Here is a 15,678-nt window from a genome sequence, read left to right as displayed (position 1 = left end):
AGTATGGATTTAAAACCCATCCCAAATGTTACTCTTGCACAAGTCAACCCTCCCACAAGTCAACCCTCCCAATGGGCAGTGAAGCTGAAATTGAGCCCAGGGGTTCCAACAAGATCTGATTGCAGGTTGACGTAGTCAAGCCACCTCATATCTGCAACACACCGATAATATTTCTTCTGTTCAAAAATATTTCAATTCACCCAAGAATATGACATAATCAGCTGAATAACAGGAAAGCGTTAATTCAGATAATTCAAATAAGCAGCTATGAGTAACCACATGCAGTTTACATGCATGAACCACCTATCTGCAGTCTACAGCACAACAGAATGATCTTCTTCAGCACAAAGTTAGCAGAGTCACCCCCTGCCACTACATTTCTAATGCCAGACTCAATCCCAAAGATGGAGGGGGAGAAACAGCACACTAGCTCAAACAATACTCCAATTCCAGTCCAGGTTTGAACATTTGTCTCCTCTTTCTTTCTGTTTGTTAAGACTTTGTTAATTCTGCTGACGTCAAGTCAGGAATTCATGGGTTAAGCACAACAGTCCAGGGACCTGAACATGTCATCCAGGTTGCCCTGTTAATGCATTACTGAGGATCAGCTGCACCTTTGGAGGTTCCCCTTGCAGACCAGATCTGACTCCAAGTTTCTATCTTTCTACTCGTGAGTAAAACATTCCTCTGCGATAGTTGCACAGAACAGCAGCAGAACCCATCTCAGTGTCTGGAGAAAACGTTGGTCCTAGATCATTAAAATAAATCATTGGACTTTTCACCTGGGGAAGCATGCTGTGTGCAAAATAGATGCAATGCTTCTGAAACTATAACAGTAAACTGTAGCTATGCTTGAAAAGAACAGAATTGGCAGTGTGGGAACGATTTTGGAAAAGCAAGCGGAGCTCTGCTGGGACGTGTGCGGTCAAGCACCTATGCAGAGCAGCTGCAATGCTTTAAAAACACTGCATGTTATATTTAGCTTCTAAACAACAACAGAGACAAGGGACCTCCTGAAAATAATAACACATCCTATGCTCCACACATCATGAACCACTTGCAGGAGCCCAAATTCAAAGATAGAATGAGTTCATCAAAGCAAGCGTACATTCCCTGTCAAAAAGTGTTCATAGCAGTGAGATAATCAGCTATTAAATCAACCATGGTAAATCCAGAGACCATTTGCAAATGACAGGTTACAAAAGTATGCCTCAGTGAAGCTGCCAGATAGTGTGGGCGGGTGTAACAGCCAACTGGAACGACAGCTGGGGGTGTAGACAAAACTTATGAATTTAAAACTCTTGAACAGTCTTTAAATGACTGACCAAACATCCCTGCCCAAGTTTCACATGCTTCAGAAACCCAGATGTCTACACTTACTGTTGGCTCTTTCGTTGCACCGTGCTGTCGATCAATTTAGATTTAATACTGGGGAAGGAGCCAACATGCAGGCATCTGTCTAAAGTCACCTTCTCGCAACTCTTGTGAGCTCATGAATGGAGCCCGAGGATTGTGGGCAGCAGCTCACCATTCATGATGTCACAGGAACAAGTATTCTACACACAATGTCTGCCCCAAAAGACTGCCGTATTAAACAAAAGGACAACCAAGAGGGGAAACTGTGGAAACAAAAGCCATAGCAACTTCATCAGAGAACGGATTAGTCAACATGCCAAGCTGAGTCCTCACAGACAGCATGGCACTCCCTCAGTGTTGACCCTCTGACAGTGTTGAACTCCCTCAGAACTGACACTGTGACAGTGGGGCATTCCCTCAGTCCCGAGCCTCTGACAGTGCTGCACTCCCTCAGCACTGACTGTCAGAAAGTGCAGCACTCCCTCAGTACTGGACTCACTGAGAGTGCAGCACTTCCTCAGTACTGACTCTCTGACAGTGCGGCACTCCCACAGTACTGACCCTCCGACAGTGCAGCACTTCCTCAGTACAGACCCTCTGACAGTGCAGCATCCCCACAGAACTGACCCTCTGACAGTGCTGCACTCCCTCAGTACTGACCCTCTGACAGTACAGCACTCTCTCAGTGCTGACCCTCTGACAGTGTGGCACTCCCTCACTACTGACTCTCTGACAGTGCAGCACTCCCTCAGTACTGACTCGCTGACAGTGCTGCACTCCCTCAGTACTGACTCGCTGACAGTGCTGCACTCCCTCAGTCCCGACCCTCTGACTGTGCTGCACTCCCTCAGTACTGACTCTCTGACAGTGCTGCACTCCCTCAGTACTGACTCGCTGACAGTGTTGCACTCCCTCAGTCCCGACCCTCTGACAGTGCAGCACTCCCTCAGTACTGACCCTCCGACAGTGCTGCACTCCCTCAGTACTGACCCTCTGACAGTGCAGCACTCCCTCAGTACTGACCCTCTGACAGTGCATCACTCCCACAGAACTGACTCTCTGACAGTACAGCACTCCCTCAGTACTGACCCTCTGACAGTACAGCACTCCCTCAGTACTGACCCTCTGACAGTGCTGCACTCCCTCAGTACTGACCCTCTGACAGTGCTGCACTCCCTCAGTACTGACCCTCTGACAGTGCTGCACTCCCTCAGTACACCAATGGTCGGGGTAAGTATGGGGAATGGCAGCAGTTGTTCTGAGGACCTGTGGCCCTGGGAATGGACATTGTTTCCCCCCCCCCGGGGGTTGGCGGTGAAGGGTCCTCAGTGACGGCAGCTGATCCCGGTTGTCAAACATCAAACCCGCCACCGCTCCGTGTCAGGGACCGCCCAATCCGGGAACGGACTCTACCGCCCGTCAGGACCGTCAGGACCGCCAGCACCTTTACCCCGCTTACCCGCCACTCCATCCGCCTCCCCGTCCACCTCCCGTCAAACCCAGAACACGGACCGATTTGTGGGCGGACACTCGAGCCGGAACCGGAAAGACGCCACACGGATGGAAGAACAACTCGCCCGACCTAAGGTTCCGACCCCAAGAGATCGCCGCGCCGCTCCACTCGGCCTGAAGCCAATCACCGACCCCGCCGTCTGACCACGCCCACAACCTTACCCACTCGCCTCGATCCCGCCCACAAACGACGCGGCCACATATCGACCCCGCCCACAACTTTACCCCGAACGCCTCAACCACGCCCACAACCGACGCGGCCACACATCGACCCCGCCCACATCCCACACAACCAATCACAGGCACAGTCCTGTGACCGCGCCCACAACCGACGCACTCAAAGTTCCAGGGTTTTGACCACGCCTACAACAAGTCCAGCCAATCACAGGCCCAGTCCCCTGACCACGCGCAGAATGGACCCGCCCACTCCCGGGCCCGTCCTAACTCCGCCCTCTTACGTCAGCCACTCCTCCCAGTCTTTGTTGCTCCTCCTCCAGGTGGTATAGTCCTTTCCTTCACCTCCCCTTCCTCCACACTCTATTCTCAGATTCTAAAATCCATCTTTCTGGATTAGTGGTGCTGGAAGAGCACAGCAGTTCAGACAGCATCCAAAGTCCGGAATCTGGTTTCCAGCAAGTGCAGTCATTGCTTTTACCTCTAAAATCCATCTGCCCACCTTTTCCATACACTATTGTTAAGCTAGGCTTCAGACATTAACATGCACTTTGCAAAGTAGCTGCCCAGCTGGTAAGGGTGAATGGCCTCCTGCACAGTATTGCAGAAAGTAACCTATCCCTAATCACCAATGTCTGGTGAGGCCACAGCTGTGTGCAGTTCTGGAATCCACATTATAACAGGAACGTGATTGCCCTGCAAAGAGCACAGAGGAAATTTTCCAGAATATTGTCGGGGTTGGAGAGTTTTCCTTCTAAAGAGGGATTGGACAGACTGTGATTCTTAGAGACGAAAAAAATTTGCAGTAGCTGGAATCCTAAATAGACAGGCAGGAGGCTGGAGGAACACAGCAAGCCTCAGGAGGTGGAGAAGTTAACACTTTGGGTGTAATCCTGCTTCAGCTCTGGGGATGAGTGTCAGGGAAGCTGTAGATAAAGGGGGTGGTGGGGACGGTGTGGAGAGGTGGGTATAGACAAAGACAGGTAGAGGGTCCATCCTGGTTGGTGGCTGAGAGAAATGGAAGGGAATGGACAGGGAGGAGCTGGGAAGGGAGTCTGGGGATGGGGAGGGAGGTTATTTGAATTTGGAGAACTCAATGTTGTGTTCTCCGGGCTATAGGCTGTCCAAACGGAAGATGAGGTGTCGTTGCTCCAATTTGCGATTTGATTCATTGTGGCAATGGAGGAGGCCACGGATGGTCATGTCAGAAAGCGAGTGGGAGGGTGAATTAGAATGGGTGATGACTGGGAGGTCCGGTCTGCCACTGTGGGCCCGACTGAGATGCTTGGTGAAACATTCTGTTAGTTGAATTTTGGTCTCCCCAGTGCAGAGAAGACCACATCGGGAACACTGGATACAGTAAACTATGCTGGGGGAGAGCAGGTCAGGCAGCATCCGAGGAGCAGGAAAATCGACGTTTCAGGCATAAGAATCGAGGCTTTTGCCTGAAACGTCAATTTTCCTGCTCCTCGGATGCTGCCTGACCAGCTGTGCTTTTCCAGCATCACACTCTCGACTTTAATCTCCAGCATCTGCAGTCCTCACTTTCGCCTATGTTGGTGGAGAGGCAGGTAAACCTCTGTCTCACCTGGAAGGACTGTTTGGGGCGCTGGATGGAGGTGAAAAGGGTTGTGTGCCAGCAGATTTTGCATCTTTTCCAGTTACAGAGGAAGGTCCTGGATGTTCAGGAGGGTTGGTTAGTTGGTGGGTAGAGTGGTGCAAATCAAGGTTTACCGAACAGAATAGTCCTTGTGGAAGGCAGAGAGGGGTGGGGAGGGGAAGATGTCTTTGGTGGTGGGATGTAGTTGAAGTTGGCGGAAGTGTTTAACGATGATGCATTGTATGCGGTGATTGATGGGGTGGTTGGTGAGGAGCAGAGACTGAGGTGGGACGTGGGAGATGTATAATATTGTAAGATTTAAGGTAAGGGCCTGCAGATTTAAAGGGAATGTGAGGAAATATTTTTCATCCATAGGTAGTGGGAAGGTCTAGTTTAGAAGGTCTAGTATGTTCTACATTCAAATTCACAGAGCAGAAGTTTGGCAAAAACGTCAAAAGGTCACCTAGGGAGAGGGAACAGCTAAATACTTGAGTCAGGGCAGGTGAATATTTATACTATTTTTATCACATAGTTTGTAAAGTCTTTATTTTTGGATTATAATTTGTAATGGCAACAGTGCAGAGGTTGAAGAAGTTCCAAAAGTAATTAATACTTCATTTTAAGGTCAATCTAAGAATTTAAAAGGGTAAGACATGGGAGGAGAGCTCAAGAACGTGGTAATCACCTCCTGCTCCTTGTGGGAGGTTGGGCATAGTTCTAGTGTCCCAGACCAGAACATTTGCATGAAGTGTCTCCAGCTGCTGCACCTGGGTTTCAGAGCTGGAGCAGCGTCTGGTAACACTATGGACCATTCGTGAGGCTGGGAGTTTCATGGAACACAACTGGTCACTCTGCAGGCTAAGACTTCACAGGCAGCGAGAGAATGGATGACCATCAGGCAGGGAAAGCAAACTATACAGGCAGTGCCGGAATCCCCAGTGTCCCTTTGCCTACAAAATAGATATATCACGTGATGCTGTTGAGGGTGAATGCCTCTCAGAGGAAAGTAGCATTCGCCAAATTCATTGCACCACGATTGGAACTGCTGCTAAGGAGAGAAGGAGTAAGTGTGGGATAACTATAGTAATAGGGATTTCAGTTGTAAGAGGAATGGATAGACATTTCTGTGGCTGCAATTGAGACTCCAGGATGGTATGTTGCTTCCCTAATGCAGGGTTAAGGATGTTTCCAGACTTGCTGTAGGACATAGAGTGTGAGGGTTAACTGTCATGGTATACATTGGCATCAACAACAGAGGTGGAGAAAATGGACAAGGTCTTAAAACCAGAATATAAGGAGTTAGGAAGTGACTTAAAAAGTAGCACCTCAAAGGTAGAGATATCAGGATTACTACCAGTGCAACATGCTAGTAGTCAGAGTAGAAATAGTGGGATATATCAGATGAATATGTGGCTAAATATCCACCTATAACCTCCAGAATAATTCCTGTGGATTAGAGGGTGGTTAATGTAAAGCAGCTATTTCAAAAGGAGGAAATAGAGCGAAAACAGGGTTTAAAATACAAGGATCCATTGCAAAAGATTCAATGACAGAGGACTCAGGAAATGGGATCAGGACTGGACAGACTCAACATGGATTTCTGAAAGGGAAATTATGATTGACAAATCAACTGAAATTTTTTTGAGGCTGTAACTTGTAGAGTTGGTAAGGGGAAGCTGCTTGAGAAGGTCCCATGTAAGACATTATCATTTAACACTGAAATATGAAGAAAGTTCTTCTCCCAACGGTAATAATGTCTGGAATGTCTAGAATTCTCAACCCCAGAGACTGAACACTAGATCACTAGAGCTGAAAATGTGTTGCTGGTTAAAGCACAGCAGGTCAGGCAGCATCCAAGGAATAGGAAATTCGACGTTTCGGGCATGAGCCCTTCATCAGGAATGAGATTGAATCAGGAATAAAAGTATCTAGATCACTAGATACTTAAATAGGAGGTACATAGACTTTTGAAATATTGGAGAGTTGAGAGCTATAATGAGCCGGCAAGAAAGAGGAGCTAAAGCCTGAGGCAGATCATCCATGAAATTATAGAATAGTGAAGGTGGATTTGAGGGGCTGAATGGCCTACATTGCTCCTGTTTCTTAAATTCTTATGTTGAAAGACAATTGAAATGCTTCAAAATGAAGAAATGCTGCATATTTATTTTTCCAAAATTGAGGGAGAAAATGCTCATTTGCACAATTTTCTCTTTTTCTAACTTGGTTTTGTGCCTTTTTTTTTAACAATATACAGAGAGAAAAGATCTCCAGCAGAGAAATTATCCACAAAACAGAACCAGGTTTAATGGTCCTCAGATATAAGATCTATCAATCTTTAAGGTCCAAATGGAGTGAATTATTGACAATGATTAGCCTGCCTGTATTTTTAAAATCAGAGATGTTTAGGGGAGATGGACCAGCGGTCTTCCACAAATGGAGCTGCATCCTCTCTCACCCATCATAGGACAGGCCCCAGATGAAGTATAGTTAAGGGATGGTTGATAGCAGTGAACTATATCAAACAGGCAAGAGTAACAAATATCACAAAGTGAGAATAATGGCAATCAGAGAATTACCATAGCACTCTTCAGGAGAAGAGCAAGGCTTTTTTCCTGGTGTCCCAGCCTACGTTTATCCTTCAGTCAATATCTTAGAAACAGATGATCATGTGGTTGTTTGTAGGAATTTGCTATGTATAAACTGGCTGCCATGCTTCCTAAATAACAACAGTAACTGCACTTTAAAAGTACCAAATTGACTTGGAAGTGCTTTGAGACATCTGGTGATATTGAAGAGTGCTATATAAATGTAAGTCTTTTAATAATTATAAAACCTCTTATTAAATTTGCTGCTAAGAGAAGATGGCATATTTTTCCAATCCAGTAATATAAATAATCCTTCAGTCTTTGAAACAATCTTGGAACTATTCCATACTCTTTAAAGCTTTCAAGTCCTTCTAAAAGTGTAGACCCAGATGTATCACTTCTACATGGAGGGAGTAATTGTAAAGGCAGTCAGATGGTATGAGAAGGGTAAGGATGAGCTGAGACAGTTGTCTGGTTACATTCATCCACTTAATATCTGGTCTGTAGAACTTTGTGGTTTGGTTAGATAACAATCTCTGTTTTCTTAGGAGGTTGCAATCATAAGACTCACTTTACATTGTGGACATGCCATTATTAGGTACTGCAAAATGTACCTACTGATTAAGGAGTATTTTTCTTAGTTGCTGACCATTCATTTCATGCTATGGTTGGAACAGAGTGAGAGGCTTGGCTCACTTATGAAACTCTAGAGTAGACAGTATTTGTTGGTCATTACAGACTTCCATGAATATAACATCTCATCATGTCCTGAAAATGTCTCATAAACATTTCCCATGCAACAGGTTGCTTTGAAGAACAGACATTATTATGTAGGCATTAACCTCTAAATTAAGGGCAGACTATAATCAGTGTTGAATTATCTCAAGCATCTACACTTTATTATAGATATTTTTACTGAGACATATTAAGATTGTTAATGGCATAATATTGAAAGAAAAATAGAAAGATTTGCATTTATTTAGAACCTTTACCAAGTTAATGATATTCAAATGCACTTCAAAATCTGCTTGAAAATGAATCCATGGAAAGTGACTGGCCTGGATGGAGACCTTGATTGTGCACTCAGATCCTGCACAGACCAGCTGGCAGGAATATTTGCAGACACATTTAACCTCTCTTTACTCCAATCTGAGGTTCTCACCTGCTTCAAGAAGACTGGTATCATCTAATTGCCAAAGAAAAATCATGATGTGGAGGCGCTGGTGTTGGACTGGGGTGGACAAGGTCAGAAGTCACATGACACCAAGTTATCGTCCAACGGGTTTATTTGAAATTACAAGCTTTCAGAGCACAGCCCCTTTGTCAGTTGGACTCCACCTAATGAAGGGGTTGTGCTCTGAAACCTTGTGATTTCAAAGAAAATTCAGGCAGCCCACCTTAATGATTATGGCCCAGTGACTCTGATATCCATCATTATGAAGTGCTCCAAGAGGTTAGTAATGACACACATCAACTCCAGCCTTCCAGAGTGCCTTGGTCCACCACAGTTCACCGACCATCACAAAAGGTCCACAGCAGATGCCATTCCCCACCCTACACTCATCCCCTGAACACCTGGACAACAAGGATACTTACATCAGATTCCTGTTTATTGACTTTACCTCTGCCTTCCTCACCATAAATCAAATAAACTTATCTCCAGACTCTGAGACCAAAGAGTCTGCTCCCCACTGTACAACTGGATACTCAACTTCCTAATCTACAAACTACAATCAGTATGGATAGGCAACAGCACCTCTTCCACGATAATCATCATCATCAGTTCCCAGCAAGGCTGTATACTCATCCCCCTACTGTATTCCTTATACACTCATGACTGTGTGGCCAAATTCTGTTCTAACTCCAATTACAAGTTTGCTAATGACACCCCTGTAGTGGGTCTGATCTCAGACAAAGAAGAGAGAGAGTACAGGAAGGAGACAAACAGCTTAATGGCATGGTGTAAAGACAACAATTTCTCCTTCAATGTCAGCAAAAGAAAGGAGCTGGTCATCAACTTCAGGAAGCAGAGTGGAGGACATGCCTTTGTCAGGATCAGTGGTGCTGAGATGGAGGTGGCTGAAAGCTTCAAGTTCCAAGAAGTAAAATCACCAACAATCTCCCCTGGTCCATCCAAGTTAATACTACAGTCAAGAAAGCAAATCTGCTTCCTCAGAAGCCTGAAGAAATTCAGCATGTCCACAATGACTCTGACCAATTTTTATATAGATGGACCATAGAAAGTATACTATCCAGTTGCATCACAGCTTGATATGGCATTTGCTGGGTCCAAGAATGCAAACATTACATAGAGTTGTGAATGCAGCCCAGTCCATCACGCAAATCAGCCTTCCCTTCATTGCCTCAGGAAAGCAGCCAAAACAATCAAACCCCTTCAACCCCAGTTATATACTTTTCTACCCTCTTTCATGAGGCACAAGATAACAAAGTTTGAAAACACGTACCAACAGATTTAAGAACAGCTTCTTCAGACTTTTGAAAGAACCTTTTGCGTATTAAAATTGATCTTTCTCTGCATTTTCTTAGTAGCTGTAACACTGTATTCTGCCTTGTGTTACCCAGTTATAATTATGTAAGTTATGATTGCCTAGATTGCCCGCAAAAAATACTTTTCATTGTACTTCATTACATGTGACAGTAATACAAATCAAATCAAATCCAGATAAAATTTGAAATGCAGTCATTTTTGTAATGTAGGAATCATAGCATTTAAATTTTGCACAGCAAACACCAATAAACAGCAATTGAGTGAATGTTTTTATGAAGTTGAAGGCATGTACTGTACCTTAAGGGAGAGTGAAAGTGGAAAAGCTGTCAAGTACCTGTCATGTGACTGACTGCAGGCACAAAGTGTACTGAACAATTTGATGATATAACATTTTAGCTGTAAGTCAGATACTGAGTTGTTTTCACAACAGTTCAAATTTAGCCAATCAGTTTAAATTATGTCCCAGGATAGTAAAACCCAATCGAATTTGAATTTTACTGTTTTGACAAAATCAAACCAATGAGACAATCCAATATTTTGGTGTATAAAAAGGAGGCATTTTGGACAGTTAGCCAGAGAAAGAGCACCATCTGCCATTTGAACAACTCCTTTCAGCACACTCTCTAAAAGGTGGGGTGACACGGTGGATCAGTGGTTAGCACTACTGCCTCATAGCACCAGGGACCTGGGTTTGATTCCAGCCTTGGGTGACTATCTGTGTGGAGTTTGCACATTCTCTCTGTGCCTGTGTGGGTTTCCTCTGTGTGCAAGTTAGGTGAATCGGCCATGAGAAATTGCCCATAGTGTTCAGGGATGTATAGGTTAGGAGCATTAGTCAGGGGTAAATATAGGGTAAGGGATTCTATTCTAAGGTACCTTTTCGAATGAAATATCTTTGCAACAGAAGACCAAAGATGACCTTTGAAGATCTACAACAAAGGAAGTGACGACCGTGGTCTGGTTTTGAAAATTGATTTGCTGTAAATTTAATAGGGCTTTATTGGATCAGTATTGTTATAGAGTGGGAGGTAGACAACAAATCTTTAAGAGAAAGGAGACTAACAGTTGTAAATAGTTGTTGTTTAATGTTTTCTTTTGGAATTAAAGAATAAAATAGTTCTTTTTTCTTTAAATAGTGGAATTTGGGTAGTTCTCTGTCACCCATACTATAACAGATTCTGAGGCAAGGTGAGCTTTTCTGTGTGTTTGGTTTAATTAGCAGAAGGGTTTGCCCCATGTCATAACAGTTTGGGGGCTTGGGTCCATGCTTTGGACAAATTTAGACAGATCCAATCAGAGATTTGGACAGATTTGAATAGATTTGGGGTACAAAAGATCCCAGCAGATTTAAACACTTGCAGGTTAGTGTCCTAGATCTTTAAATAAAATGTAGGTGAGACAATTTATTTAAATTCGGTTATTTGTGGTTGGTAAGATTAAGAGTGAGAGAAATGGCTCTGAAAATTGCTAAAGAGGTTCTGGGATTTGAAGATGATTCCCAATTTGCCAAGAAAGTTTAGAAGGAAATAAAAAGTCCTTACTTTTAGAATTAGCAGAGGTTAGAATTAGGTTTAACCAAGGACAAAAGTAAAGTTGAAATTGTAAGGGAATTACTCAAACAGCTAGGTGTGGTAGAGAAACAGACAAGTGCACTGGGTTAGAAAACCTTAAACTACAATCGAGGAAAATGGAGTTAGAAGATAAAGAAAAGGAGAGAGAAAGAGACAGAGAGAGAAAAAGAGAGAGGGGGGAAACAAAGAGAAAGAAGCAAAGTGAGCTCATTCTCTTGGATGAACAAAGTGAGAGAGAAGAAAGAGAGAAAGAAGAAAGGGAGAGAGAAAGAGAGAGAGTTTGAACATCAGAAGTTGTGACTTAGTCAGCAAAGTCAAGTTGACAGGATGGAGATTAAAAGACAAAATAGTGATATCTGCAAATATGTTAAAACACTACCACATTGATGAGAAAGCTGTTGAAGCCTTCTTTATTTCATTCAAAAAAATTGGCTAGGCAGATGGAGTGGTCAGAGGACTTGTGGGTAATGATAGTTCAGTCTACGCTGGAAGGCAGAGCGAGTGAGGTATTTGCAGTACTGTCAGATAAAAGGTCAAGAGATTATGAAGAGGTCAAACAGGCTATTTTGAGTGCCTATGAATTGGTACCAGAAGTTTAGACAGTGGTTCAGAAACATAAAGAAAGAGCCAGGTCAGACTTGTGCTGAGTTCTAAAGAATTAAACATAGTCATTTTGATCGATGGGTGAGAACCTTGAAAATAAATAAAACCTATGAGGGTCTAAGGGAGATTGTTCTGCTGGAGGGGTTTAAAAACTCACTTCCAGAGATGATAAGGATTCAAGTGGATGAACAGAAAATTCAAGAAGTGAAAAGAGCAGCAGAGATGGCAGACGAATATACGTTGGTGCATAAGACAAAGTTTAGCTTCCAGTAAGAATTTCATACTGTGTGGGATAGAAATTGAGAGAAGGGGAGACCCTACACAGTGAAATAGAAAGTAGGGATCACTGGCAATTGTTTACCACAGGTTACAAAAGAAGCCCAAGAAGGTGGAAAGGAGGTGAAAGGCCTCAGGTGTTTCCACTGCGGTAAAGTGGGACTTGTAAATTCACAGTGCTCATCATTAAAGAAAGGTATTGTGGGAAAAGATATGGTAAAAGAGGCCAAGCCAGTGACACTGGTGAAAGTGGTAAAGGAAACCCCACGAAAAGTCAAGGAGCTGCAGGAGAGTGCACAGCCTAGGCAGGGACTGTATATGGAGTTAGTACCTGGTCTCTATAAAGAATTCACCTCTGTGGGTAAAGTTTACTTTAACAGTTTACGAGGCAAGGTGAACTTTTCTGTGTGTTTGATTTAATTAGCTGAAGGGTTTACCCCGTGTCATAATAATGTTCATATCATTTGTTTTAGGTGTTCACTAAGACATTCTCTCTCTTGCACCCTAAAGAGGTGGAATAATCCTTGATTTAATTCCTGATTCAAAAGATGGCACCTCTGACAGTGCAGCACTTGGTTTGTGGCCTTTATGCAACCTCCACGCTCAAAGCAACATGTTGTTGAAACTGCACTGTTGCTGGGAAGCTCCATTCATTTCAATCAGCATGGTGGTTAATGATTTCCACTTCTGGAATCTGTGACCACACACAGACCTCGAAGATTCATACAGGTGCAAAATCAATTACAGGAAACACGGGCTCAGAGGCTGTCGACTCAAGCCTGACTCCTCACATACTTGTCCACCTCCACCTGCATTCTTGATCCTTGCTGCCACTTCTGTGCCAATATTGAGGGGAGTCAAAGTTGATACATTTCGGACGTGGTATTAAACCAAGTACCTGTTTGTCCTCTTAGGTAGATGTAAAAGCTCTCCTCATGCTATCCAAAGTAGAGCCAAATGGGTTGGCCCAATATTGATCCCTCTACCAATGTCACTAAAACAGATGAATTTGTACTTACATAGGTCTAGTTTTCTTTTCTCACTGCTGATAAAATGGCCTCCCATACAATGGGCAGACCAAACAAAGATTGATCACTTTGCAGAACAAAAACTGAACCCACGAGCTTCAAAAGCCTGTCACTTTAAATTTCCACTTTGTTTTCATTCTATTTTTCCTAACTTCAACCTATTCCACAGGGTTAGCAACCCTCCCAGTTTGCCAGGGTTGACATCCAACTCTTGTTGAGAGCAATCCAGAAGATTTTAAGAAAATGAATTTATCGAGTTGAATAGCTAGCTCCTGCTCCTGACCAGGCTGGTCATGGCTATCATTTTGAGTGGCCGTGGTTACTCGAATGGGTTGAATCAGCTGGAAGGCACATGTATGTCCAACCTCTTACAGCCTGAGTCACTCTCTACCAGAGGGAGCCACATGACTGTGAACAGTACCAGAAGGAAGAGGAGGAGAAAGGAAATTGCCTTTGGACACAAATGGTAGATCAACATTTGTGCAATTTAACATGAGGACAGAGTGATTGTCATTGGAATCACCTGTGAACAAGCATGATAGTCCATCTAGGAAATTCCGTCACTGGTCATGGGTTCTGTGGTTCCTTGCATAGCTGATGAGCCTGATCATAGAGCCACATCTCCACTTGGCAAGTGTTTCCGGGTGTTGGAATTGGTCTTTAGCCTTGAGATCGCTGGTGTTCCTTTCTCTGGTTCTTTTTCCATACGTCCTCTTGCCAACAGGTGTTCTCAAAGAATTGTGACCCTTCATACTGGAGGTTTCTTCAAGTCAATTCCTTCTGAACAAGGGTCTCCCACATGTTGAAATGGATGTTGCATTTAAGTGAAGCCTTCAGAGAATCTTTGAAAAGCTTCTTTTACCCTCCTCTCATTGGAGTGCCTTTCTTGAACTGGGCAAGGAAGATATGCTTTGGGGGTAATTGGAACTCAGACATCTTAAGCACATGGCCTATCTGATGAAGCTAGTTTCAGACAATTATGGACTTGATTTGGATGCTTATGGTTTGCTCAAGCAGTGCTGATGTCCTTCCAACTGATGCAAACATCCTCTCTCAAACAGTATTAATGATACTTCTCAAGGGCCTTGTAGTGGTGCCAATGCATAGTCCAATTTGAGAGCCATTATAGGAGAAGGTAGATTGATAACATTGCTGCTAATGTAGTGTGACCAGGTTTCTGAAATAACACAACCAGGACAAATTGAAAAACTTTAAGCAGGGGCTGCACTCCATGACTATGGATATGTTGGGTGATCCATGATAAAATTAGGAGTCTTGGAGAAGGGGAATTGAAGACAGAGAGTAATATGACGACGTCTTTTGGAATAAGCATAGCAATGGTCAGCAATCTTACTATCCAGTTTTCTGGTGAATCTCAGTATAAGCCTCAGGAATAGCAACTAATTGTCGCAAGAGGAATCCTCATCACAGCTCATTATGATGTGAGATTCATTGGTAGATTTACTGTTATGATCCACTTTCATGGTGGTAATCTACAGGGTCTGCTTGGTTTAGTGTAGTAGAGAAAATCACCTGGCATTCTAACAAGAAGAGGGTCTTGCCTTAAGCAGATTTATTGTATAATAGCAACATTGGTATGATAGACATTGTTGCTGAGACTATGAATGTCATTAGAACTAAAGTCTTTGGGGTTCAGGCCCTTTTACCCTTGTGCACACTAATTTTTTCAATTAGGCATTTTGCAGTTTTCCAGATGCAACAATTTTATGTTTTCTTTCTTTTGCATTGCATGTTTTAGTCAATCTTTTATTTTCACTTTCAGTGAGCAGCAGGCTACTGGAGGCACTCCTTTTCTTTCATTTGCACCGTCTCTACTTCCAATTTCCCTGGAAGACTAACTCCTCTTACGATCTGTTGTATGCAGACATTCCTTTTATTCTTGTCCCACCCAGCTCTTTTGCTCTAAACTATTCTGACAAAAGCTCATCAATCTGCTTCTCTTTCCACAGACACTGCTAGACCTGAACATTTTCAGCATTTTTTGGTTTTATTTCAGATTTCCAGCATCTACAGCATTCTGCCCTGTTTGATCTGATCAAACAAATTTGTTTGTTGCTGTTGTGGAAGCTTGTGCTGTGGGCACGGAGCCTGCTGTTTTCTCTCCATTACAAAGTGTGTCGCATAAGTTGTAGAGTACATATTGACTTCCTGAAGACATGAATGTTACTGCATCAATTAACTCTTGCAATGATACCAACAGTAACTTTGAGCTGTACGGGTTTGTGGTATGAATATAGACGGAACAGTGTTGTTTTGGTTGTAAGATGAAAAGTAAAAAAGATTTTTTTAAGGAAACCTTTCTGCCTTATTCATGATATTGATCTTACACAGACAAGAAAAAGTGATGTTCAGTCAGGGCTTCAAAGCACAATCTTCAGTACTTGGTAAGTTGGAGATACAAATTCCAGGCTAGATTCTGCAGTCAGTAGCTCAATGATAGTGC

At 43.4% G+C, this 15,678-nt stretch overlaps 1 protein-coding gene across 2 annotated transcripts in view; it reads right to left on the bottom strand.

Annotated features, from left to right (window-relative positions):
- LOC132821804 (choline-phosphate cytidylyltransferase A-like) overlaps positions 1 to 3,010 on the bottom strand; it is a 49,297-nt gene extending 46,287 nt beyond the window's left edge. Inside the window, exon 1 of one of the 2 annotated variants that reach the window (XM_060834614.1) lies at positions 2,939 to 3,010. Coding sequence is in view for 1 of the 2 variants with exons in the window: in XM_060834613.1 (XP_060690596.1) it covers positions 2,816 to 2,827 (12 nt within the window). In the remaining variant the exon portion in view is untranslated. Of the gene's footprint in view, positions 1 to 2,815; positions 2,887 to 2,938 lie in introns of those variants that run through there. The other variant, XM_060834613.1, reaches the window with a different exon arrangement.
- Between the last annotated feature and the right edge of the window lie 12,668 nt (positions 3,011 to 15,678).

The sequence above is a fragment of the Hemiscyllium ocellatum genome, chromosome 13, assembly GCF_020745735.1.
Source record: "Hemiscyllium ocellatum isolate sHemOce1 chromosome 13, sHemOce1.pat.X.cur, whole genome shotgun sequence".
NCBI lineage: Eukaryota > Metazoa > Chordata > Chondrichthyes > Orectolobiformes > Hemiscylliidae > Hemiscyllium > Hemiscyllium ocellatum.
The sequence above is the reverse complement of the archived record's forward strand: the minus strand, read 5'-3'. Positions and strand labels throughout refer to the sequence as shown.